At 39.0% G+C, this 25,808-nt stretch overlaps 3 protein-coding genes across 3 annotated transcripts; 1 reads left to right on the top strand and 2 right to left on the bottom strand.

Moving 5' to 3' along the window:
* Nucleotides 1–8,102: 8,102 nt before the first annotated feature.
* On the bottom strand, nt 8,103–11,954 carry ccdc96 (coiled-coil domain containing 96). Its single transcript, XM_042401573.1, has 3 exons — nt 11,058–11,954; nt 9,053–9,400; nt 8,103–8,930 (listed from the first exon to the last, which is right to left on the bottom strand). Exons 1-3 carry the CDS (start codon nt 11,823–11,825, stop codon nt 8,604–8,606), a joined length of 1,443 nt encoding a protein of 480 aa, XP_042257507.1. The 5' UTR covers nt 11,826–11,954; the 3' UTR covers nt 8,103–8,603.
* Nucleotides 11,955–12,004: 50 nt separating this feature from the next.
* Nucleotides 12,005–18,240, top strand: tada2b (transcriptional adaptor 2B). Its single transcript, XM_042401572.1, has 2 exons — nt 12,005–12,333; nt 13,799–18,240. Exons 1-2 carry the CDS (start codon nt 12,064–12,066, stop codon nt 15,008–15,010), a joined length of 1,482 nt encoding a protein of 493 aa, XP_042257506.1. The 5' UTR covers nt 12,005–12,063; the 3' UTR covers nt 15,011–18,240.
* Nucleotides 18,241–19,095: 855 nt separating this feature from the next.
* On the bottom strand, nt 19,096–22,470 carry grpel1 (GrpE-like 1, mitochondrial). Its single transcript, XM_042401588.1, has 4 exons — nt 22,328–22,470; nt 21,464–21,611; nt 20,655–20,736; nt 19,096–20,266 (listed from the first exon to the last, which is right to left on the bottom strand). Exons 1-4 carry the CDS (start codon nt 22,393–22,395, stop codon nt 19,920–19,922), a joined length of 645 nt encoding a protein of 214 aa, XP_042257522.1. The 5' UTR covers nt 22,396–22,470; the 3' UTR covers nt 19,096–19,919.
* Between the last annotated feature and the right edge of the window lie 3,338 nt (nt 22,471–25,808).

The following is a 25,808-nucleotide window of genomic DNA, read 5'->3' as shown; positions in this document are numbered from 1 at the left end:
TCCCTGGTTCAAATCCAACAATTTATCTCCCTCCCCGTGTTTCCTGTTAGTTTCTCAACTACATACCATCAATAGAAGGCAAAAATGCATAAAAAATAATAACCGTGTCCCAATTTCACACCATATAATTTCATATAGTATGTACAGACACAGTTTATGCACATCAATCAAAGTGCAACTCTAGAATTACACTGCAAATTAAACACTGAGAATGGACTTAACAGTGAAGTAGGAGACATCTTGTGTACAGCAGTTCAACTTTTGAAATGAACAATTTCAATATTCATATATTCTGACATTTTTCATGAGGGAGAAGGAGTAGATATCATTTTATGGATTTTAATGTGGTAAATATTCTTTTTGGGGGTGGAAATTCCATATCAGACACACATTATTGTTCCAAGCAAAGTATTTTTAAATGTCCTAATAGATATCTGGAGGGGATCTTTAAAGGAACAATCCTTAAGATTTTTATCATATAAAACCTATTTTTGATTCTATTCTTAGTTGCCATTTTTTCAGTAATTGACATTTAATGTGTTTGCCTTCAAGAATTTACATGGGCTGTAGTTTTATATTTGAAAGCACTGATTCCTTTAGATAATCATCATAATGCTGCCGTATTCTTTCTTAAATCCCAGTAGGAGTGCTCACATTAGAATTTTTGCGTTATGTTGTACTTTCAGTGACATTTACTTAAAATGACAGCAACTGTTGATGATATTAAGTTGATCAAACTATCTTGGTCTCTCTTTTCTTTTTAACACCAAATGTTATTACAGTGTCTGTATGGGTTATACTTCACCTACCTATACTTCACTTACCTTTTAAAATGGCCCCATTGATGCCATTATGTAAGTAAAAGTTCTACTTTAAGCAAGAACATAATGCTAGATATTAGCTGCACTTTCATGACTTAACATACTAAATTATTTTCTTAAAACATTGTTTTTCAACAGGACCAACAATAAATACATGACTCTGAGATTTAAAAAATATCAACATTTGATTAGAACTATGTTATTAACAGAGATGCTCATCTTAATTTTCTCTCTACAGACTATTCACAATCAAGCACAAGTTCTGTGTTGATCCAAAGTTGGTGTGGGTACAGCAAGTTATCAAGTTAATTGATTCCCAAGTGAAAAAGATTGGTTCACATTGAACTAAAATTCTAATTTCTAATCAAAATATCTGGACTGCAGATATGACAAATGCTTTTCAACATAATTAAAATACCTAAACGTCTATAAACAATGTGTAAGGTGTATATTTCATTTCTGACATTTTCTTAAACTACAAAAAAGTCCTGGGAGAACCATGAAATGATTATAGTAATCGCTATATAATGTAGAGTATTTGATGAATGGATTTGATTTGAAGTTGTATATGCATATACAGTGCATTCAGAAAGTATTCAGACTCCTTCACTTTTTTCACATTTTGTTATGTTGCAGCCTTATGCTAAAATTGTTTAAATTATTTTTCCCCCTCATCAATCTACACTTAATACCCCATGATGAAAAAGAGAAAACGGGATTTTAAAAATTTTTGCAAATTTATTAAAAAGGAAGATCTGAAATATCGCATTGATGTAAGTATTCATACCCATTACTTAGTACTTTGTTGAGGCACCTTCGGCAGCGATTACAGCCTTGAGTTCCTTGGGATTGACATAAGCTTTGCTCACCTAGATTTGGGGATTTTCTGCAATTCTTCTCTGCAGATCCTCTCAAGCTCTGTCAGGTTGGATGGGGACCATCAGTGGACAGCCAAAATGAATTTTTAGCATAAGGCTGCAACATAACAAAATGTGAAAAAAGTGAAGGGGTCTAAATACTCTCTGAATGCACTGTATGTAGACTTGTGTATGTGTAATATGTGCCAACTTAACAATCTAAATGATAGTCTTGATAATGTCTGCTAAAATATTTTTCCTTTTACATGTTGCATATCTAAAATGGATAAAGCTGAATTTGGGCTGAGCTCTATGTGATTCTACTTCCTTGCTGGAACCATTCGAGATATACTTTTAAAAATGCTCTAAAGACAGATCCAAATTCTAAGCCTCTTTCTCAATAGTTTAGTAGATTTTCTGGGTTTTGATCATGCTACAGGATAGTCTATGCCACTGTTGTCAGCCTGCATCAAAGTGCCCCAATAAACTCATCAGACACATCAATACAGAACTCAAATTGTTTATCAGGGTGTAGAGCACATAAAGTAACAGCAGCTCAGAACAACTTATTGCCAACTTATAACCATTACAGACCAACTATGTGGGTGAGAAGCCACCCACTTGGAATTGCAACACAAGGTAAAATCTTCAGCTAGAGAACTTCCTTCCTGCCTTGTTGCTGAATGATTGGATTAGTTTATGGGTGTCACGTAAAGTTAAATACTGCACAGACACTGTACTGACTGAGAGCTTGTCGTACATATGATCCAATCCATGACAGGCCTTTGCATCCTCGGAAAACTGCTTTTGATGACTCTCTTGCTCCAACCAACTGAAGAGAGTGAGTCCAGTGGTTGATCTCTTTCTAGACTTTGCAGTTCGATGCTATTTATTACATTATCATCCCCATAAAAATAACCAGCAATTTTATAACTATTCATTATAGGAGTACAAAACAGAATTAAGAACTTCAATATAGATCCCAGATAATAAGACTGTTTCATCATGTAAGGGCTCTTGGCATGCAAACTTGTAAAAAACATGCAAACTTGCAAAATTGTGACATCAATATTTATTGATAGAAGATTAATATGTATTTTTATTTTCAATAAAACATTAATTAAATAGTTAATAAATTATTATTTCTAGGTAATCCATGTACTGACACCATGCCCTTAAAAATAGTTTATCGTACACAAATACATTACATTGCTCTAACTGCTGGGCTCATGACAGCTAAGGGGCCTAAAAACCAACCAGAAAACATTTGCATTATCTAAGAGAGATAAGACTCCACTCCTTTTTTTCTTTCACAATTCCTGTCACATTTTTCTTTTCCTTTTCCTCACCAGATGAAGAGTGGGAGACACAAACAATAACTGAACCTGAAAATTCTGTGCGTTTTGGAGAGTTTTGCCTGGAGATGTCTGACAACTCTCAGTTCACCAGCTCCAAACCAGTGACCCAACTGCCAACAAAGTCAGCTTGCCCGACCAAACATGCCCAGGCAACTGAACAGCCCCCCCAACCAACTAAGCAGGCGCCCAAACTGCCCAAAGAGCCAACCTAGCAACTGAAACCGTCAACCCAGCTACCCATAAAGTCAGCTCACCAACCAAACATGCAACCCAGCTACCCAAACAGCCCCCCCAACCAATTAAGAAGGCACCCAAATTGCCCAAAGAGCCAACCCAGCAACTAAAACCATCAACCCAGCTGCCCACAAAGTCAGCTCATCCAACCAAACATGCAACCCAGCTACCGAAACAGTCCACGCAAGCAAACAGGGAATCAACCCAAGAGCTTAAACAGCCAACCACACAGCCAAACCCAACATACTGGGAATCAACCCAACTGCCTGAACAGTCAACTCAACCTGACCTCCTGCCAATTGTCACAAGTGGCACTGTGTTACCAGTGAAGTCGACCACACAGGATGTCGCTGCAAAGAGAACAACATGAAACTGCCAACTGAGACCTCCCCAGTGTTAAGCACAACAATCTGGCCGTCCAGTAAAACATGCTCCGCTGCATTCATGTAAGTACTATTTGTGTGTGTATGTAAGATTGTGAGAGAGTGAGTGAATGAGATGTTTGTGCCAGTCTGCCAAGATAGAAAAATCTAAAGTAAACACCAATTATGACTTTAATTTACGTATAGCCATGCTAGTGGTGTGGCTTAGGGATGGCGATGTCAACATTCCCATCAGCCTCAGCTGTATTTTTTGTTAAGTACTAATGCTAACACATTAAACTAAGATGGTGAACATGATAAACATGGTACCTACTAGCATGAGTTCGTCAACATTGTCATTGTGAGCATGTTTGCATGCTGATGTTAGCATTTAGCTCAAAGCACTACTGTGCATAAGTCCGAATTTACTGTCTTTTTAGTGCCAAATTCCCTGTTTTTGTTATAATCCTTCTTCTGCAGCTCAATAGGAAAACACTTTACTTCAGATAAACTTTTAAATACATTTTTGCACAGGAGGACTGTGTATTTTGTCCCCCATCACTTACATTGCAAGTACATTACGAAGGGATCCTCTAATAATCAGTGAGAACAGGAGGAATGATTATGGCAAGAAAAAACTGTTTCGATGTTAATTTGGTTTTAAGACAGACTTGAAAGATTTTGAACCTATCCTGTAAGTTGAAGGTGAATTGTATTGCATGAACTGTATTGCTAACTGATAAAAATGACTTGATAAAAATATATTGCTCAACTGACCCCACCAGCCCCCCACCCCCCAGCCACAGGTCTGAACCTACAACTGTGGCAGGTAGCAATGAAGAACCTTTGGTCACTTCTCCTGTTCCACTGGACCCAACCACAGAGTTACCCACATTTACTCAGGATAATGTGGCAGAAATTGAGAAAGACAAGTACTTATATCTTGTGGATGGAAGTGAGCAATAGATTTGATGCAACAGATAGAGATGTGAATTTTGTTCCCAGTTCGTACTTTTCAACCAGAAACATATTAGTGATTCATTATGACAGACTCTCAAATTTGTCTGTTTATTATCATTAGAGAACTAAATAATGATTTTTATTTCTCACAGTGTCAGCCTGAAAGATGAGGAAGGTTTCTGTTCAGACTCACACCAGCTGCAGTTGATGGCAATGCAAGAGAAGCTGGAAATCCCCCCTCCCCACGGAGATCATTTTGACCACACACACAGAAACAGACACCCCCCCCCTTTGTTCAGCTTATAGAACATTATATTCATTCTGAGCCATACTAATATTAAAGGGTTGGCTCACTCAAATGATTTAACAATATATTTTCTCTCTTACATACAGTTTTGGTTTAATTTGCCCTGGTTTTAAAGAGTTATTCCACTGATTTTACACATCAAATTCAGTTTATTTGTCTTGGGGAACGCTACTCAGTTTGTAAAAACAGTTGTATTGTTTTCTGCGTATCTGGAAGAGCGTTCTAGACCCTTTTCACAGCAGACATTTTGACTGTCAAAGCAGGAAAACCACAGGTGGAGTTAATAACATTAATGATGGCTGCATTACATTTAGGTGAGCCAGTTCCAGGATTCTCACTCACTCACTGACATGATTTATCTGGACAGTTAATGGTTCAGTTTTGACCACTCTGTTTTTAATTTGTCTCTTGTGAGTTCCACATCTTAATGGAAGTGCAGTACTAAACCGCTGGAGTGTCATTTTAAGATGACGGTGTATGATTTTCTGCCTTTGCCGCAATACAGTATTCACATTAATGAAAAATGAAAACACACGTCTTCCCAGAATCAATGTCTCCACAAAACACATTATCAATTATTTTTATTGGGATTCCTTCTTTGATAGAAAGTTGCTCCATTGAAATCTGTCAGCAGACTATATTGTGGATAATCCTAAGCACTCAGGACACCGTTTCGAGAAAGACACATTACTGTTGATTTTTTTTTTTTTATTGTGCATGGTGGAGGCAGAAATATCAGAGGTTGGTCATCTGGTCAGATAAAACCAAAACTATCTGTATGATTTTACACCACTAGAGGTTAAGTTATAAAATGCATTTTTCTACAGTTTAACTGATCTTTAAAAATAAATATCAAGGGAAGTAAGTGTGTTATTTTATATATTTGCTAACACATAATTTTTCTGTAGCTTATTAAATGTGAGCAGTTCCCTTGGCGGATGTTTTCTAAATGTAACATTAATAATCTTTTCCTGTGAATTGACTTGTTGACCAGACTCTATTTACTCAACCAACCCCCAGCCATCAGTCTAAACTTGACACTGAGGTTCGATTCATTCTACATAACCGTCCCCATGGTGAGAGGGGAGAACGAGGATCCTCACATCCAGTGAATGGAGTCTACATTCAACATGCTTCAGCAGGAGTTTCCTCTGGCCATGTTAATTACCTGAGAGAGAAAACTGTATTGATTGAACCTGAATATATAAGAAGTGAGTTTTACCGTCATGTGATGCTATGTTTGTGTTCTGTTGGACATTCCCTATCTATAAATGATGACAATAAATAATGAAATTAATGAGAAAATGTAATAAGAGATTCTCGAGAAGGGAAGCAGGGTTGAGTTTCCCTTTTGCTCATCAAGATGATAAATTATAGTTCAACTGATATCATATGTTTTGTCATCCCCTTTTGAGATCAAAAATAATGTCAGGATTTTTTTTTGTATTTTGATTCTCAATAGCTATTTTATTAAAAAGAAGAGAAAAAAAGGTATTTGACAACATTTTACAACATGTTGTAGCTGTTTTCTGCCGTGTTAATGAGTAGATATACATCTGTTGTTCATCCAGAATTCATAGAGCTATAGTTACATACTAATTCTCCCTGTTCACACTTCACTTGCACCTTTTTGACCAGCTCACGTTGAGAATAATAACAGTAACTTCAGTCTCCCCGAGTGTCCACCTTCTTCTTCCACCTGGTCATCCATCTCGTTAAGTTGTAAGGATACATTTTTGTTTTTATTTAAAACAATGTTTTTTATACTGCCACACCATTCTGAAATTAAAACTACAAGTCAAGTTTAGCCATGCTAGCAACGTGACTCTAGGAATGGTCATGTCTGTCTGCCTGTCTGTCAGTCACTTTGGTCCAGTCTGAAATATCTCAACAACTAGTGAATATAGGGCCATGTACCATCACATGTTGTCTATAACTTACAGTAACCTCTATTCCTCTTAATACAAAAACAGTTTCAGCTTGAGTAAGAAAGACCCCATTTAACTGTATTAAGCCAGTACATACATTTTAATAAAATCCTGAATATACAATGTATCTTTTTACTGTACACATAATTTGATATATTGATCTTTTCTACCACCATTAAATCCATTGAAACACACTGACACGATGTAAAACTGAGTCTTTTTCCTCATTCACAAGTCTCTCATGACACTGAAAATGGTCTGTTGCAGTGGCTTAAAGAGACAGTTCACCCCAAAATCAAAATTAACTATTTTCCTTCTCACCTGTAATGTTATTTTTCCATTTAGATCGTTTTGGTGTGAGTTGCCAAGTTTTGGAGATACCAGCCAAGTACACCCGCCAACCATGAGTAGATGCACACTTCCTTCTGCACGGTGAGACAGTTGGTGGGTGTAGTTTGGTAGAGATAAAATAGTTCTTACAGGAAATTGCTCACAACAAGGTCTGTAAATTATCTTGAGTAACCACGTCATGGTTTCTTGAAAGAGACATTGCTGTTGAGTTTTTCAAATGTATTTTTTTGGTGTTTTGAGCACCACAAGCCCAGTGTCATCCAGTTCCAAGGACATGAGATGGTTGTATTTAAGCTCTCTATACAATCTCTATACTCTATAACAATAATTATGCATGTCTCCAAATACTTTTTCCTTGCAGGTGTCTGCATATTCACTGTTGTACAGTGGTGCCATCTACTGACTGAAAGTGAAAACATTTTATGCCTGAGATGGTGAAGCAGAGTTTTTTCTCAGTGGATCTCATGGTTAGACAAAAGTGATTTAACTCTGTCCAGCAGTCTTTTCATCTTTATTAGTACTGATTTGAATTTGCGCTCGGTACCAAAAGTGTTGCCAGCTCCAATCACCTCAAAGTAAAATGAAGGAATAGTTCACTTTGGGAAATACGCTTATTTGTTTTCTTTTTGGGCTTAAGATTGATATCATTATCAAATCAATGTATTAAATATGGAGTCTGATCCAGATGACAATTAGCTTAGCTTAGCATAAAGACTGGAAGCAGGGGTAACAGCTAGCCTGGCTCTCAAAACTAAAAATATTCCTACTAGTATATTTTTCTATAGCATAGTCCTGCATACAACAACACCATGAGGACAACAACAGTCCACATCACATGAGAGTGGTATAGATAATCTCATCTAACTCTTAGCAAGAAGGGGAATAAACATATTTCCAAAAATGTCAAACCATTCCTTTAATCTAACTCTCTGTTAACCATTGTGTTGTTGAATGCAATAAACACCCTAAATGCTGCATATCCACTGCTGGACACTAAACGAAGCACAAAGAGATGAAATATTCACACAGATTTTTATATTAAGGCTTTATCCACGTTTGCTGTAATGTCAGTGAATCACAAATCATGATTTTATAGGTTTTTAAGAATGATTTCAACATCATATATGTAATACAATAATGCCATGATCAGAGTACATGACATAAATGTCCTGATTGTTTTGTAAGGTAAGATTAGGTGATCATGGTCCTGGCATGATTTGGTTGAGAGGCATGTCAGAAGACAAGTGGAACCCTGACCATGGTTTTTGATCCTGACTGTGGCTTTCACAGCGTCACAGAGCCACAGAGCTTGTCTTTTCATTCTTGTTGGCCCACGTTTGTTGAATTGAGCCATTTTTGGGGGCTGATATTGTGTAGTCTGATCACATCTTAAGATGGTTATTCAGTCATTTGTTCATTGCTTCATTAAATTGTTTCCAGCTTGTTCTTCCGCCTGCCACAGCTGAAAACCATCTCTGCTTGCCGGCATTTCAGGTTCTCCAGTTTTTCTGCCAGGTGGTCGGAGGCGTCCACAGTGTCCTCAAAGTCCCGCAGCAGAACCCTGTTCCCCAGCAGTCCACGACGCTCCTTAAGCCTCAGGTTGTCCCTCTGCAGACCGCTGCGGGCCTGCTTGGTCCTGGTCAGGAGGTCCCTCTTTCTGGCCACCGTGGCCTCCACCTCAGCCAGCTGCTCTCGCTTGGCCTGGACCTCCATCTGACTCCAATACAGCTTCTCCTTTATGTTCGACAGGAGCTGACAGAAGAGGAGAAAACACAATACTGACTCCATAACGTATTCACTGAAAATCATATTTTGTTAAGCAACTACAGAAATAACTTTGACACAACCTGTACCTGTGGATTTTTTCAACCTACCTCCAAGCTGCTGCTGATCTTTTTCTGCAGCTTTAATGATTCCTCCCTTTGCTTCTCAGTGTGTTTTTTCTGCTCCAGCCTCTCAGCCTGCAGCTGCTCAAACTGGAGCTGTAGAGGGTCCCTGGCGCGTTCTTCCCTATCACGGAGCTCTGCTTCCAGCCTGTGAATCCTGATCCTCAGCTTAATGTGCTTGAGGCGCAGCTTGATCAGCTCATCCTGCCGGAGCTGCTCTGCTGCCAGGGTTGACTCCACTTTAGCCTGAGCTGCTTGTTTACCCAGGCGTCTGCTTAGCATAGTCACAGCTACATCCTGCTTCAGAGCCATGAACACACACCATTCATTTTCCACCTGAAGACAAAAACATGACAGTATTTTCTATCCATCTGCACAATAAAATGTCAATTTCTAGGTCCCACAGTGGTAGCATTTGCCAAAGATTATTTTTGAGCACACAATTGTTACATGTGCATACATCTGACAATAAATACCTCTGACCTTAAAGCTTTACCCTTGTGCATGAGTCAAAGATAACATCCTGCACATTCCCCAACGCACGCATGCACACACAAACTAAAAGGGTACTTGTTAATGGTTTCATTTATTTTCTAATAGGGTTACACTGGCTTCCTACATGGTTTAAAATGTTACAACGCCAGATTTTTTTCTGATTTTAAAGGAACATTTTTGTGGTTTCACTTTGGGCTTGTTCCTAAAGCGACTTCTAAAGCAGTGTCTACATGCATTCAGCATGCATGTCACATCCACCCAGCTTCCTGCGTGGCACCATGTGTGGACCCCTTGTACTTGACTTTCCCTGGAGAGAAAGGAGACCATTTAAAGGGAATCATTAAAGCATAAGCTACACACCTCACACCTCTTCCTCTATCCAGAGTCCATATTCCACAACTATCAGTGGTTGCTGGTGTAATTTGTTCCCCATTAAAGTGAATTGATGCAAGACATTTTCTAGTGAGCACTGCAGTGCAAAGAGCTCACAGTATGTACAGTATGTAGTATGTTGAACTTTACAGTATGATGTGTTTTGCAGTTACACATGTGCTGTCAGATGTCAATCGGACTACAAGTGTAAACTACGCTTCACAAATCGTTGTCCAAATATTTCATCTTTTTTAATAAGTTTATTTTTTGTTGTTGTCTGAGACCTTTCTGCAGCTGTCTCACCACCACCTGCAATTACTTTTTTTTGTCAATTGCATAATGGTCCATGAACAACACACTCAAAGGTTAAGTGTTTTTTAATATATAGTGACTATTTTTGAGTATACTTAATTTTGCCACTTACTGCAGCTGCCAATCATATGTTCTCAATAAATATATTGTAGTTATCTATGTCATTTTTTGATGTCTCTTTAGATTCCTTTATGACTTTTTCTTTGTGGCTTTATTCTCATTTCTGTCAGTTCTGCCAGTTTTTCTCACTTCTGTTAGTTAAACAGGTGGTCGTCGTTGCTCATCACTACCCAATTCTTCTACTATTCTTCCTTCATCCCCTCCTCAGTTTTTTACATAAATATCTTAAACAAACCTGTTTCTCCTGTCTCCTGTTTACTAGAAGAACCTGTTTACTGTTCTCAAGAAAACTCTATTAGCTTCCATAATAAATACTGTGCTATATTATTGTAAGTGTGACTTTTCATTATAAAAATGTAAATCAATATGTAGATGTATACAAATGTATTTCAGCCAGGCAACTGCCAACTTATTTTTAATTACAAGAAATATGACAATATGTATGTAAGAGGACAGAAAATATGTCATATGTAGCAGCAGTAATATGAAACAGTGCACAGCCTCAGATCCTCAGGCGGGGTTCATCTGTTCCTAAATCCTGGTTCAAGACTACAGGTGACCAGGTTTATATTAATGCACTTTCCAACATTTTCAAATTGGAAAGATCCACTTCTTAATGCATATTTTTAGAACAATGAAGAAAACCTGCAGGCCCTTACAATAACAAATCTAACCACAACTTCACCAGACCAACCTTGTCCAGCCTCTCTTGGCTCTGTAGCCTCAGCTCCTCAGCCTGCTGCTGGGCTGTCTCTGAGTCTGTGGTGAGCTGCTGCTTCAGATCAGTCAGGATGTTAATATACTTCTCATACTCCTGCACCTGCTCTGACACCAGCATCTCCCTCTCCAGCTGGGCATCATCCCCGGCCTTCTTGCGGAAGTACTCTGCCAGCTTCATCTGCAGCTGGCTGCTGTGTTGGCTGGCTTTATCTCTCTCCTCATGCAGCTCCTGCAGGCATTCTTCATAGCTGATGTCTTCTTTGTCTGCAGGAGCAGCAGTGGATTCCTCTTCTTTAGCCTCCTCTTCCTCCTCCTGTGCAGGTCTGGTGGTCTCTCTCTCCTGGGTCTCAAGATGCAGTCTAGGAGGTTCGTCATCATCATTGCTGATGATCTCAAAAACAACACTCTCTTCATAGGACAGTGGCAGTTCACTGACTTCATTCATCTTCACATCCAAGTCTCCATCTGTGGGGTCGTTGTCGACAGCAGGGAGGTCATGTCCACTGTATTCTTCTGGCTCAGAGGTGAATGCTTCTTCAACAGGAAGCTCTTCAGTGGCCTTCATGCTTTCAGAGTTTTCTTCATTATGATCTGATGTCACCACCTCAGCTGGAACATCTTCTTTTACATGTCCAGCTGCAGGAATAGGAGAATTGTCCTCCTCATTGGTAGGATTTGCTGATACCACCCCCTCTGTGTCATTCTTCACCTCATTTTCTTCATGTTCTGGCACTCCTTCCATTTTTTAATAGAAAAAAATACCCTAAAGTATTATTCAATTTGTCTATAAGGCTCGTGCACTTCTGTAGTCAATGAAAACTGTTCGTTTTGTTTCGGTTGTCGTGGAAACTGGGCTCGGGAGCCAATCACAGGCGCCCTGACCTCTTTACTCATTAATATTAACAAGCAGGATGTGAGTAGCTCGCTGTGCGCAGGCGCGCAGTTCTGCCTCCAACAACAAGAAGCAGGAGCCAGGCAACATGGCCGACCTGGGGAAGAAGTACTGCGTTAACTGCCTTGCAGATGTTACAAACCTACGGCTTCGCTGCACCGACTGCCCCGATATCGAGTTGTGTCCGGAGTGCTTCTCGGCGGGCGCAGAGATCGGAAACCACCGGAGATGGCACGGCTACCAGCAGGTCGACGGCGGCCGGTTCTCTCTCTGGGGTCCCGAGGCAGAGGGAGGATGGACCAGCAGGGAAGAGCAGTCGCTACTCGATGCTATCGAGCAATATGGCTTTGGAAACTGGGTACATCACTTTAATAAGTTTCCTAACTTCATTTCCCTTCACAGTAAACCATATACACTTACTAGAGTTTTGTTTAAAGTGTTTAAAAACGTCGAGGGTCAAACTTGTCCAGTAACGACAGCGGTAACGTTCATGACCTTTAGAGGGAAAAATGACAATTCATTTTCTTTTCTGAGCTGTCGTTAAAGTCGGACGACTGAATATTAAAATACAACTGAGAATACAAGTGTGATTCCTGACTTCTGAAACAGTCCTGGCATTGAGTTTCGTATAGTGTTTAATATATTTATATTAAAAAGCTCAAGAAACCGTTAATGACATGTAACACATCGAAAACAGGAGCTTAAGTTACGAGTAGCTGAAAAAATATGAATGCATATTGACTTCACCTTTTCAGACAGACGGACACAGTTATTAATAGATGTAATCTTTTAACTAGAGACTCAACTAAAGAAAAACTTGGACCATGGTCTAAATATACGCAATGATAGTTTCTGGTCAGTCACTTATATAGTAAAGAGGTTGTTTATAAGGTAGTTGTAACCTGTTAGTCAGCGCAGAGTAAACCCACTTCAATTCAGTTTATATATATATATATATATATATCACTAATCAGGATAAATCACTATATATTTAATTTATAACATACAGCACATTCATTAGCATCAGACTAATGTAAGTTTTATGCAAACAGGGTCTTTTAATTTTTACCACTGCATCCCATAAAACACTGAGTCTAGTTTAGGGCTGCTGCTAACAATAAATTTCAATAAGCGTTTTAGACTACAAATAAGTATAAAGTAGGTAATAATTTCTTTTACATGCCTGTAATTTTAAAAAAAAATCTCTTACTGGGAAAAAAAAATTGTAATTTGGAACTAATTATAGGTAAAACAGGAATTTCCTTGAAAGAATTGCTCAATTTGAAACCAAATAAACGTCCGTCCATTATTTAGTTGCGTCAGCTTTAGCCACGGTGTTCAGGACAGACAGGACAACATTCAGCCCGGCACTCATACTGTCATTTAGATCAGACATATTAAAATACACAAAATACTATACATTTTTATTAAAGTTGAAAACAAAACATACCATTTAAAGTGCTAAACATTTATAATTTAAGACTTGAGGTGACATGCTCAAATTGCTTGTTTAGTCCAACCAACAGTCCAAAATATAAGTCAAAAAAAGATATTCATTTTACAGAGATAAAAAAAAGAGATAAGCAGCAAAGACTCACATTTAAAAAGTTGGAACCAGATATATCATGCATTTTTGCATAATAAATTATTTAAATATCACATTTGTTGTCATTTTTTTTCAATCAGCTTATCAATTAATTGTGTCAGCAGCACTACTCTGGTTCTTAATCCAGTAAATCATGTTATAAACTGTATTATGATCAGCATACTGTTTCTTCCGCTATTCTCATTAGTACCAACTTGCTGTTTGTGTTGTCTTTCAGGAGGACATGGCCGCTCATGTCGGAGCATCTCGAACTCCTCAGGAAGTCATGGAACACTACGTCACCATGTACATCCATGGAAACCTGGGTAAGGCCTGCATCCCCGACAACATTCCCAACCGGGTGACTGACCACACCTGCCCAAGCGGGGGCCCCTTATCGCCCAGCCTCACCACCCCGCTCCCCCCGCTGGACATCAGCTTGGCAGAGCAGCAGCAGTTGGGCTACATGCCACTACGTGACGACTACGAGATTGAATATGACCAGGATGCAGAAAAGCTAATCAGCGGGCTGTCGGTTAACTATGATGACGAAGATGTGGAAATTGAGATGAAACGCGCCCACGTGGACATGTATGTGCGCAAGCTCCGAGAACGCCAGCGACGTAAGAACATCGCCCGAGACTACAACCTGGTGCCTGCCTTCCTGGGCCGAGACAAGAAAGACAAGGAGAAGGAGAAACCGGGTACGCTGGGAGTCATAGGCACTGCTGGTGGCATTGGTGGGGCAGGAGCTGGTGGTGGCGTAATAGGATCAGGTTCCACGACCACAGCAGGATCAGGTCCTGTTCCAAGTACACCCAAAAGAAAGATCACCAAGGAGGAGAAGGAGCAACGGAGCAGGCTGCGGGGGCTCTGCCAGTTCATGGCCCATCGGGAGTTTGAAGACTTTTTTGAGAACATGCATAAAGAGCGTGTGCTGAGGGCTAAAGTGCGTGAGCTGCAGCGCTACCGACGCAACGGCATCACCCGCCTGGATGAATCTGCTGAATACGAAGCAGCGCGCCACAAACGAGAGAAACGCAAGGAGAACAAAAGTGTGGTCACATCCAAACGAGGCAGCGGAGGCGGGGGCGGGCTTGGCTCTGGGATTGGACTCGGGGGTGGAGCTGGAGGCGGAGGAGGCATTGCTGGAGGATTGGGGGTTGGAGGCGTGATCAAAGAAGAGGGCAAAGATGGTGAGTTTGCCGCCATTGAGAATCTGACGGGCTTTGAGCTGTTGTCAGACCGGGAGAAGGTGCTGTGCAACTCTCTCAACCTCAGCCCAGCACGCTACCTGACTGTCAAGACCATCATCATCAAAGATCACCTGCAGAAACGGCAAGGCATCCCGGCCAAGAGCCGACTGCCCAGCTACCTGGACAAGGTCCTGAAGAAGCGCATTCTCACCTTCCTCACAGAAAGTGGCTGGATATCCAGAGATGCCTCCTAGCTGTCCATCTTTGGTCAGGAAGTACTAACTTCATGATAGCTGATTTGCTATAAGCTCCTGAGGCAGGACAAAACTACTGGCTGTCACCATTTTTTAAAGGTGACCTTGTGAATATGTACATTGCGAAAAAAGAAGATGCCCCACTGGAAAAAAATATATTTTCATACCAAGGCAAGGAACAAAAATAAGCCTATATTTTTGCATTTGGAAAGGGACGTGGGTGAAATACAACTCTGTGGGTTCACAGTACTTTGTGTCCGTATTGTTATTCCATGATGGTGACTACAATGCTAGCAAGTATTATGTAGTTGCAGAGACATTTTAGCGTTATTATAACAGGTTCATTGAAGATGAAGAAATAATATTTTCAATCTAAACAGCGACGGGGCAAGAGCCATCTCATGCTGAAAAGAAGGGGAAATAAGAACATTACATTTCCTGGAAATGCCTAAGAGTAGTCATGTTTTGAGGTGAATGTTTGACAGCTGTGGCACTGATGGGTGACCGAAATGATCGTCATTGTGGTTGGTTTGTCAGGATCTTCCAAACCCTACCTTATAGGTGTTTCATCATTTAAAGATGCACTATCCAACTCTGCAGCAAGAGCACGCTGTTTGAATTTTCTTACATTTTAAGGCCTTAATCTCACAAAATTTGTCATGCAATTTCAGTGAACTCATTTCCCTGACCTTTCTGTGGCTTCAAGGTGAGGTTCAACCATCCTGTAGCTTTCTTGGAAAGCTGCTGCCTGAAGGCACTTTGTATTAGAGCCCACCCAAAATATCAACATAGAGCTAGGCTGATAAATTGGTCGATATTAGCTTATCACAGATACATCAGTATCGACACGTGTCAGTAGAGAGATGCCAAAGATTTAGAAACTGTGTTGCCATTACATAGTCTGTCCACCAGAGAGACAAGTTTATTTTTCAACTGAAAAATGTCCCGCTCTCTACATAACTTGGTTACAATTCTTAGATAACCAAATTTAAAGGAAAGTGTCAGAAAAATTCAATGAATTTATGTAGACAAAAAAAAAAGATTGGCTGATATCATGTTCAACTCTCAAATATCCACATCAGTATCCAGTATCAACCAGGCTCTAATTAATATTTTATTTAACCTAAAATAAGTAAAGAAGAGAAACTCTTCAATTTTAGAGCTCCATTTTTTGGTTTAGACCAATAAACTTTTAGGTTTACATAAACAGTTAGTGTAGCATAGCACAGCTTTAAATGTTCTACTCTCCACATGGTACAATACAGGTAAAGCTGAATGTGTAAGGGCATTAACCAATGACACTCAAATGCTAAAGCACAATTCCATGATAGCTTTTTGTTTACCACGTTTACACCCATTTATCTTTTACACATATTGTTAAGAATATTTTCTCTCCTTATCTGCTTACAGTAGCATAAACTGGTTTGTCTCCATGTTTGACCCCTTGTTGAGATAGGTTTTTATTGGCTTGATATTTTTCCACCAAACTTAACATCAGTCCTGTTGTTGACCCCTTTTCATGATGGCAGCCTATTATTAGTTTTACAAAGGTAACTTTACTTTTGAAGTCAGAACCATAACAGCAGCACTGGTGACTCATTCTCATTTTCCTGCTTCTTACACCTTTTTTTTTGCCAGCCGAGCTAAGCGGTGGCCATTGTGCTATTTAAATGTAAATGAAGTTATTGAATTGGCTGTCATTTCGGAGAAGCTAAAATCAAAGAGAAGAAAGGCACATGAATGTGTGGGTGTTAGCTAAGATGGAATTTGTGCTAGATTCATATTCTGTTTTTCTTTACTGTGTCTCTAATTGTTGGAAAATTGGCGTTTTTTTGTGGGAAATTCAAGTTGTGGGTGTCATCCGTTCTGTAGTGGTAGGCAGGTTTTGCTCTTTTACCAATGTGATGGAGGAAAACACATGATGTTGATAGCTTCAGTCGTTTTAGTTTAATACAGCTGACTCAGTCATTCATAGCCACATTTTATCAGTGTGGTACTCCTCACCATATACCATTCTAGTCCAACACTACAGCTGCTTTTAAAAGACAACTGATGCTGCTCAATATTTTTCTTATTATCAACAAATTCCATTAAAAGACCAAAATCAGCAATAAATTGATCTACTAACAAGTATTCCTCTATGCTGTACAACTCAATTGTTGTCCAAAACTATTAAAACACATCAGTGAGCCACACTGTTGCACTGGATGACATGTTCCGTTATTACCACGAACACACACACTGTAGTTTATTTTGACTCAATCCCACACACACCGTCTTGCAGCCGGAAATACTTTCTAGTGCGCTAAATCCACAGCTGAAAGTAGTCCCCAATAAATACACAATTTCCTCCTGTTTGAGTAATGTTTACTAAAAACTACATTGACCAGCTTTTTTGGAAATTAAAGTAACTATTCATGGGCCATTCTTTTCTAAGATTTATGTCTTCCATAGGAACCAGATGGAGGTCTTTGGGGCTGAGAGCTACAGACAGGGTAGGGAAGTTTGAAAGTATTAAGAGACGGTTTTTCTTTTCATGGGATTTGTTGACAATAATTAAAATACTGAATACTGCCAGCATTATCTTTGATGTCAAAAGTGGTTATTCCATAGCGTGCCACTGCAGTTCACCTTGTTGGACAGACTTGGTCAGTTGAAGCTATTTGATGTTTGAATGTCACCTTTTGTTTATTCCTTTAAAGATCATATAGATTGTGATTTCTTTTTCTAGGACTTCTTTTCATATTTTGACAGTGGTGTCGTTCTGCATGTGCAACCAAATGTTCCACATTGTTCCAAAATGGTGTGTTTCAGTGTAAATGTCTATTAGGAAAATATGGCAGTTTGATTTTTTTTTTTTTTTTTCTGTGGGGGAATATTTTCTGGAAGGGGGATTACTTTTTGTCACCAAATGTAAATAATTTTGTAAGATAAATTGGAGAAAGAAACTATAATTACTGGCCTGTGAAATGTACAGTATTTTGTGTCATGAAAATTTTTTATAGCTTTTGTAATAAAAAAAACAAACAGATTTTGGATTGCAAAGAAGAAGCATTTTCTGACGCTGTGGGTGTAGTGATGGCATGCTGTTGAGCTGTTTTTCATCTTGTTACCAGTCTGATACTGTTGAACTGTTTTGCTGTCCTGTTATTTTTGTTATTTTGTTGTTGCACATGATAAAGTATGTAAGGAGATGTATTAAAAGTGCAAATACTTTATACTTCTAAATAGTCCTGTTTCCTCTTCAGTAATCGTGAACCTTAGTGGAAAAACTAACAAAATGTCAGCTTTTTCCTTTAAGCTAGCATGTTAGTGAGGTTACACTGAAATTCACTGATATTATAAATGACAAAAACACTTTAAAATAAGAGAAAGTATGAAACGGAACAGATTAAAATAGCAATTTTAAAACGTAAAGTGACAAAAATCTAATAATGAAAATGTCATTTGTAGTTTTCAGTTAGTAGTGACAGAAAGTGACAAAGGCACATTCAGAAGGTCAAGAACTAAAGTCCCGACTCTAGATCTTATTTTGTTCTTATATTAGCCTTTAACTATAAGACATAACTTCCTTGTCTTTAATATTGGTAGTATTTTCCTGAAAATTCTTTTGTTTTCATTTTTTTAAATATTAATGTACCTCAAGTTTATCTCACTATAAAACGACTTTTTGGCCATTCTCTTTGTTTGATTAGTTCTGAAAGGAAAAAAAAAGGAATAACCAAGAAAAACATATTGGGATTATCCTTCATAACAAATTGATGAAAATGGTTATGTGGTCTGTGAAGTTGCATTTGGTCCAACATTTTCCAATACGTGCTACTTTCTGACAAAAATAGCTCATATTAATTAAACATTCATGATGAGCCCTGTTGATTATCCCAAATGCAACAGTCAATTTTATGAGGGAAAAAAACAATCAACTGAGTTTTTTCCCATTTTTCACAGCTTTGAACAACACAAAATTTAATTTATGTATATTATATTGCAAAACCAAAACTCACATGGCAGCATACATACCACTGGGGTAAGTGTTTTTATTCTATTTATAGATGTATGTACAAGGAACACTGAACCAACAAGCCTTTCAAAGTTGATCAGTTTATTCTGATGCTGTGACAGTTTGGACAGATGTCCATACATGTAGTTATTCTAATAGTTTACAGATAAAGCTGTTACATCACTGTACAGATACAAATTGTGGCATAGGGACATTACAATGACTGAGGCTGGCTTCATGTCCACATGAACGACAGAAAGATGTTAAACTTAGAGTTATGAAGCCCACATCAGTACAAAGTAAAATCTCAACCTTTCTTCAGATGCTTTCATGCTTTATTCACAGCATGAATGTAAAACTCACAAACAAAAAAAAACAAAACAACTGAGGAGTTCAACATTATTTGGGCTTTAAACAAAAGTCCGGAATGATACCAGCACTTCAGAATCACCTCCACTCACTTTGTGGGTGTGTTTTACATCATAGCTCACCCAAAAAACAAAGTCTCAGAATTAGCAGAGTTTATGATGATTTGTTTTAACTTTTTTTGAGTAATTGAAACATCACATTTCCACTGCCTCTCTTCCAGTTCAGATATATGGCTCTCATTACAGCCTCTGCCTGTGATCTGGTGACTTTTTTTTCTGAAATGACTCACATGACTGATGACAAACTGAAATTTTACTGTCCTGTGCCAGACAAAGTGTAATGTATCTATTAAAAACTGTTGGATATTGTCCAGACACAAAGTTCAGTTCAGTTGGATTCCCGTCTCTTTGAGGCACCTTAAGGTGGGGGTAGACTTGTGGGAAAAGGATGTCAGGGTGCCTTGACCAGTCTGCTGTACCTGAGGTCATCCATCGCCCAGGCAACAAAACAAATCCCACTTTGTCAGTTACATCATCATTTCTAGGGGGCTTTGGCCACACCTACCAGCGCGGGCCTAAGGGTGCGACCGTGGAGCTTGTAGCCCACTTTGGTTACTATGGCGACAGTGCCAGGCTCCTTGCCCTCCACGGGGGCGTGGAAGAGGGCCTCGTGCTCGTAGGGGTCGAACTTCTGGCCGTCGGGGTTGAGCTTGACCAGGCCGTGCTTGGTGAACACCTTCTGGATCTGGACCTCGGTCATCACCAGGCCGTCGTACAGGTTCTTCAGGTGAGGGTTCTGGCTCGTCACCTCCTCCTTGGGCACGCTCTCTGTGGCCTTCTCCAAGATGTCAGCCACCTCTAGCAGGTCTTTACAGAAGCCCTGGATCCCTGGTGATGGAAGGAACATTATTCAGCATGTTATACAATAACAGTCTGTACTATCTACATGATAACCCTTGAGGTGTTGAAGATGTCAAGTAAAAGGTTGAAAAAACAAATCAAACTAATTTAACAGTACAATTACAAGCAAATAAACTAAACCAACAGCATAACAACATAAAGTGTAAACAATTTAGTTAAACAGACGTTTTGTGACATCCAGTGGTTGGAACATGTAACTGCCGAATATTTGATATAGAACTCTTTTTTTCCTGCAGGATTCCTTTTTTTTTCCTGTGACAAAGCCCATGTTTGGAGGTGAAATCTGCTTTTTCAGTGAAATAGTCTGACTGTGAGAATGTGAGCTGTCAGGAGAAGAATGGAAAACTGTGTTTACCGTATAATTTAGCATCTTCTATCATCCTCTGACTCCTCGTCCTGAGGTTCTCTGTGTCTGCTAAAGCCCGCTTGTACTTTTCCTGCAAATGAGGTGATTCAGTGAGTCAAGGTTTAAAAACACAACATTAAACCACATTATCTGATGAAGCTCAGGCCTATAAACTAACCGGTTACAATGTCTGTTAAGTAACTTTGTAAAGGTGACATTGGTCAGATGGAAGAGGATTTTAAAGCTCCAGAGTTTAAACTGCTATAAACATGTCCTACATTCACAAATAAGCACTGTGTGACCTTCCATTTCACCTATTGTTAGTTAAATAGCTCTGTATTACATCTGTTTTACCTATAAATTACTTGTGAACTACTTTCAGAGCATTTGAAAGGGTGATGTATTGAAATTGCTTCTTTTGTCCAACCAACAGTCCAGATATTCAATTTACAAGCAACAGAGAAATGCAGAAAACCCTAAAATTAGAGAAGTTGGAACCAGAGAGTGTTGACCTGATGAACTCTGAATCAATTATGAAAATTATAGTCAACTATTTTTCTGTCCACCGACTGACTGGCTAATTGGTTCAGCACTATTTGTAACTGTTCTCTATTCAGTCAAGCCCCCTGAACTGAAGAGCAGTCAACATACTTAACAATTCTGTTTTCTGTTTCATGTGAAATTATAAAAAAAAAAGGGACATAAACATGGTTAACATACCAAAAAATTATTTTTATGTGTGAGTACTGTCATTATAAAGTATATGTCAGAACACTAGAGTCTGGAAGCCACCCTGTCTGCAGTCAGCTCTGACTTACTGTCATGTCCTTCAGTTGCTCCTCCAGCTGGGTCTTCTCCTCTGTCAGGGCTTTCTCTGCTGCACCCTGCTCAGGCTTTTCAGCCTCCTCCTCTGACCCCTGGCCACTCTTCTGCTGGGTGGCTGTACATAACAATCTTGGAGATGCTCTGAGTGGGCAGGACAGAAATAACAGGTCATTTGTCAAGTGTTGGAGGCTATCTGCCTACCTTAATTATGTTCTGAACTAAGATTCAGACCCTTAATCAACTGATTAACCTCTACTGTAGGTGCTCTGAGCACATATAGGAGATTCTGGACCCATCTGCATGCAGTGTTTCTTTTACTTATTTTCCAACAGGATGTTTTGGTTCTCTTTCCAGACCTGCTGACTGATGCTATCAGACAGCTTAATAACCTCTACTGCCAATTGTACAACAGCCAGTAGTACTAAGAGTGTTATGCAACTACTCTATGTGTCATTCAATGACAAATGTCTGATTATACAGCCTAATTTGTATCTTATATAATTATAATTGTTCTATATAGAAGAATAGCTCATGTAACCATATGTCATCTTATTTCATCATCCCTCTCTAACCAATAGAATATAGTGGAGACATGACGCCAAACTCCATTCACAGAGTTGACTATTTAGTATCATATATATCTAAAGGCAAAAAGGCTGACGTTTTAGCCAGGCTGTCACCCACACAAACACAGCTCCATTGTTATTCTCTGTATTTGTCACATAACTAAAGGTCAACACTGCTGTTCGGTTACGAAAGCTAACGCTGCTAGCAGGCTGACAGGAGCTCACCGCCTCGCCAGATATTACTGTAAAAGCCACATTTCAGATGAAAACGCGACACAGAAAGCTGTTTACCTTACTAGCGCAGGCGAAGCTACGAGTGAGTAGCTCTGTCTCACGGCTCGGACACACCAACTCGCCATTTTTCCAGCAACTGTGCAGGTAAAACCTCCTTGTAACACACGCTGACCGGACGCACAAACGGATAGCTGCGGAGTGCGGTTTGAGCCAATCAGAAGTCAGTAAAAAGGACGCCCCTCTCACTCGACCAATCATATTCAAAGAAAAGTTCGACGACAAATTGTAGTTTGGTTGAGTAGAAGTTAAAGGTGAAGACTACACATGTGACCAAGGACAGTTTTGAAATCCTTACTCATAGATACAGAAACTAAAATAAAAATAAGAAAATATAAACTAAAACTTTCTATATCTCTGGCCTTATTCATCCCTTCGTTTTTCAACTCAATCTTTTAAACAGAAAGCTATATATTAATGCCCTGATAGTTCATGTGAAATGCAAGATAAGACTTAGACATGTAGTAGTGGTGCATTACCTTGTTGCAGAGCATTAAAGTGCGAGTTCACAATTTTTCAAGTGTGTCTTAAAACATATGAACAGTGCCCATATGAACAGTGAAAGAGGTTTTCCTCGCTGTAATCATTCCTCCTGTTCATACTGGCTTTTAAAAGATCTCCTTCAAATGCACTTTCAATGTAAGTGATGGGGGCCAAAATCCACAGTGTGTCCACACAATCATTTTATGCAAAAATGCCTTTAAAAGTTGATGTGAAGCTTATGTGAGGCTTCAGCAGTCTGAGTTAGTCATATGAAGTGGATATCTGCCACATTTACAGTCTTTTTAGCATCAAATTCCCTCTTTGTGTTTCCTCGGACAGTGTTTCTCTGTTGAGCTGCGGTGGAAGTATAGTAACAAAAAGAGGGACCTTAGCATTAAAAAGATTGTAATTGAAGCTTCATATTAGCTTCAGATAAACTTTTAAATACATTTTTGCACAGAAGGAGGACTGTGGATTTTGTCCCCCATCACTTACATTGTAAGTGCATTATGAAGGGATCTTCTAATGGTCAGTATGAACAGGAGGGATAATTATGGCAGGAAAAAAACTATTTCACATTTGGGCACCTGACTGATGTATTAAGAAAGACTTGAAAAACTATGAATCTGTCCTTTAATGTTGCCTCATTAAAATCTTACTATTGACAACATAAAAATGGTTGGAAAACATTTGAGAACATCATCTGTTGTCACATTTAGCAGACAGAGTAATGTTAACATTCATTTGGATGAATAGGAGGCCAATATTCACTCTCCTTTAGTTCTGTCAACAACTTCTGAGAAAAATATCTGTCTCTTTAGCTGCTAGATGCTCCGCTTTCTTCACCAGCTAGTCGCTAACTGTGCCTGTCTGCTGTGTAGAGCTGAGCAGGTAGTGTACAGCACAAAGTGTTATAGGAGCCAAATATGTTGCTGAAGTAACAAGAAGGTTAGTTGTTATTCATGGTGCATACACTGGGTGTCGCTATGCCTGTTGCTGTGAATCAGGTATATAGGCAGCAACTTCACTGTTGTTGTGAGGTGTTTGACCCTGAAAGGTCAAAGGGTTTTTGACCGCTGTGGTGCTAAACTTTGCTGCTTGTGCCGTAAGTTGTGTGATTTGTTTACTTGGAAATGGACTTTACTCACCTTGATGTGCTGTGGAAGCAATGAATGGACAATTATCATGCAAGTGAAGAACAGCCTTCAGACTCTCTCTTGAATGCAACACACAGAAAATAGGTAACTGCGGTAACAATAAAGTAAGCCACCATGTCAACTAGGTCACTCCTGAGTTAGGCGTCTCAGTGTCATAAAGTAATACATGTAGCTCCAGGTGTTGTTAAATAACCTTTTAAAGATCACCAGGATTTATCTTTCAGAAAATGGATGCTTAGCTCTGTGACTGGAATGTAATAATAATAGATGAGAGGCGGAAATTAGGGCTAAATTTGGTTATATTTCTCTGTGGATTAGGGTTTAGGGTTAAGTTTAACCCTACAAGCAACCCCATTCACATTCCAATTGTTTATGATCTCTTGTTAATATAGAAAATATTGATTAGCAGTTGGCAACATGGAGTCCATCCTGTCAAGTATTACTGACAGCAATTAGTAGATTTAGATTATCTCTCTAATCACACATTAAGTTGCTTGACTTGAAAGGAACAAATAGCTTAAGCTGCATCAGGCATAAAAACATAAAATACATCAAATATAAACCCTACAGTGTAAAGTCCTTTTATCCTTTAATCAAGAATTTCAAATTTCGTGCAAATACAGTCATCACTGTCTAACAAAATAATCCTCTACAGTATGAACATACTTTCTAGGATATTGTACCCTGTACAGATGCTTTCAAATTTGCTGAACAAGTTCTTTTTGCCATTTTAGACAAGATATATACACAATTTATCTGACAGAGTAAAAGAGTTATAATGAAAATAGATAAACTGCAGCAACTTAAAGAGAGAGATGGTCTAAATTGTTGAATCCTGATGAAACAAATACATTGGATCAACATGGAACTGTGGTTTACTGAAGTGGAAGGAGTTTCTTTTTGTTAGTTTAAAGAAAACAAAAGTAGAAGTTCAAAATAATTTTATTACTTCAAATACACTAGATACATTTTAGTTAGTTTCCTATTAAAATATCATTCGTCTCTTCGGGCTTCCATATGGAGGAATGAATATTTCTCCCTTTCATGTCAGAGTGATGTCATAGTAATACAACAGTCTTTTGATGGCTTGAAGAACAGATATTCATTACAAAAATCAAATGTGTCCTCTACTTACAAAACAAAGATGATGCAAAACTAATTGGAATATTATTATACATAGCAAGAAGTGGAAAACTGGTATGAGAAAATGGACCCACACCTTCCATGACAATATCACAGGATTCATCAAGGCAGCCATAGACGCAGTGGATTTCCAACTGGATAGATATAATTGTTAAAAAATTTGGACGGCAAAAAAAGTAATTTCTGTAGGTAAAACTCTTTAATTGTCAAGTTCTTCTGCTGTTTGTTCCACCTTTCCAAATTGGAAATGTATAATGCATCACTTCTTAGGCGCCAGAGGGAAATTCTCCAGGAAAGATCTACCAGAGCCCAGGTGTTTGGAAGAGCATATAGAGGATATAAATTAAGGCACTATTGTTTGAGAGCAGCAAAATTACTTTTTACTCCACCTGGGAGCTGTAATAGCTGGAATGTGTGCAGATACGGATCCATTATTTGAGTTGTGACAGTCAAATTGCCTCAAGCTTCCATGCAGCCCTTTCAGGCCTTTGAGTGACACTGCCAGTTATAATGTGTTAATTCAAAGATGTGTGGATGAAAAGAAACCTTGCATCATCTTTCTCCCTGTCTTTTTCTGTCACACACACACACACACACACACACACACACACACACACACACACACACACACACACACACACACACACACACTCCAGTCTCCTTTTAATTTCCCGTCTCTCGCTCGTCCTTTCTACCAC

Source organism: Thunnus maccoyii, chromosome 22, assembly GCF_910596095.1.
Source record: "Thunnus maccoyii chromosome 22, fThuMac1.1, whole genome shotgun sequence".
In the NCBI taxonomy this organism is placed as follows: Eukaryota; Metazoa; Chordata; class Actinopteri; order Scombriformes; family Scombridae; genus Thunnus; species Thunnus maccoyii.
Note: the sequence above shows the minus strand (reverse complement) of the source record. Positions and strands in the feature narration are given on the sequence as shown.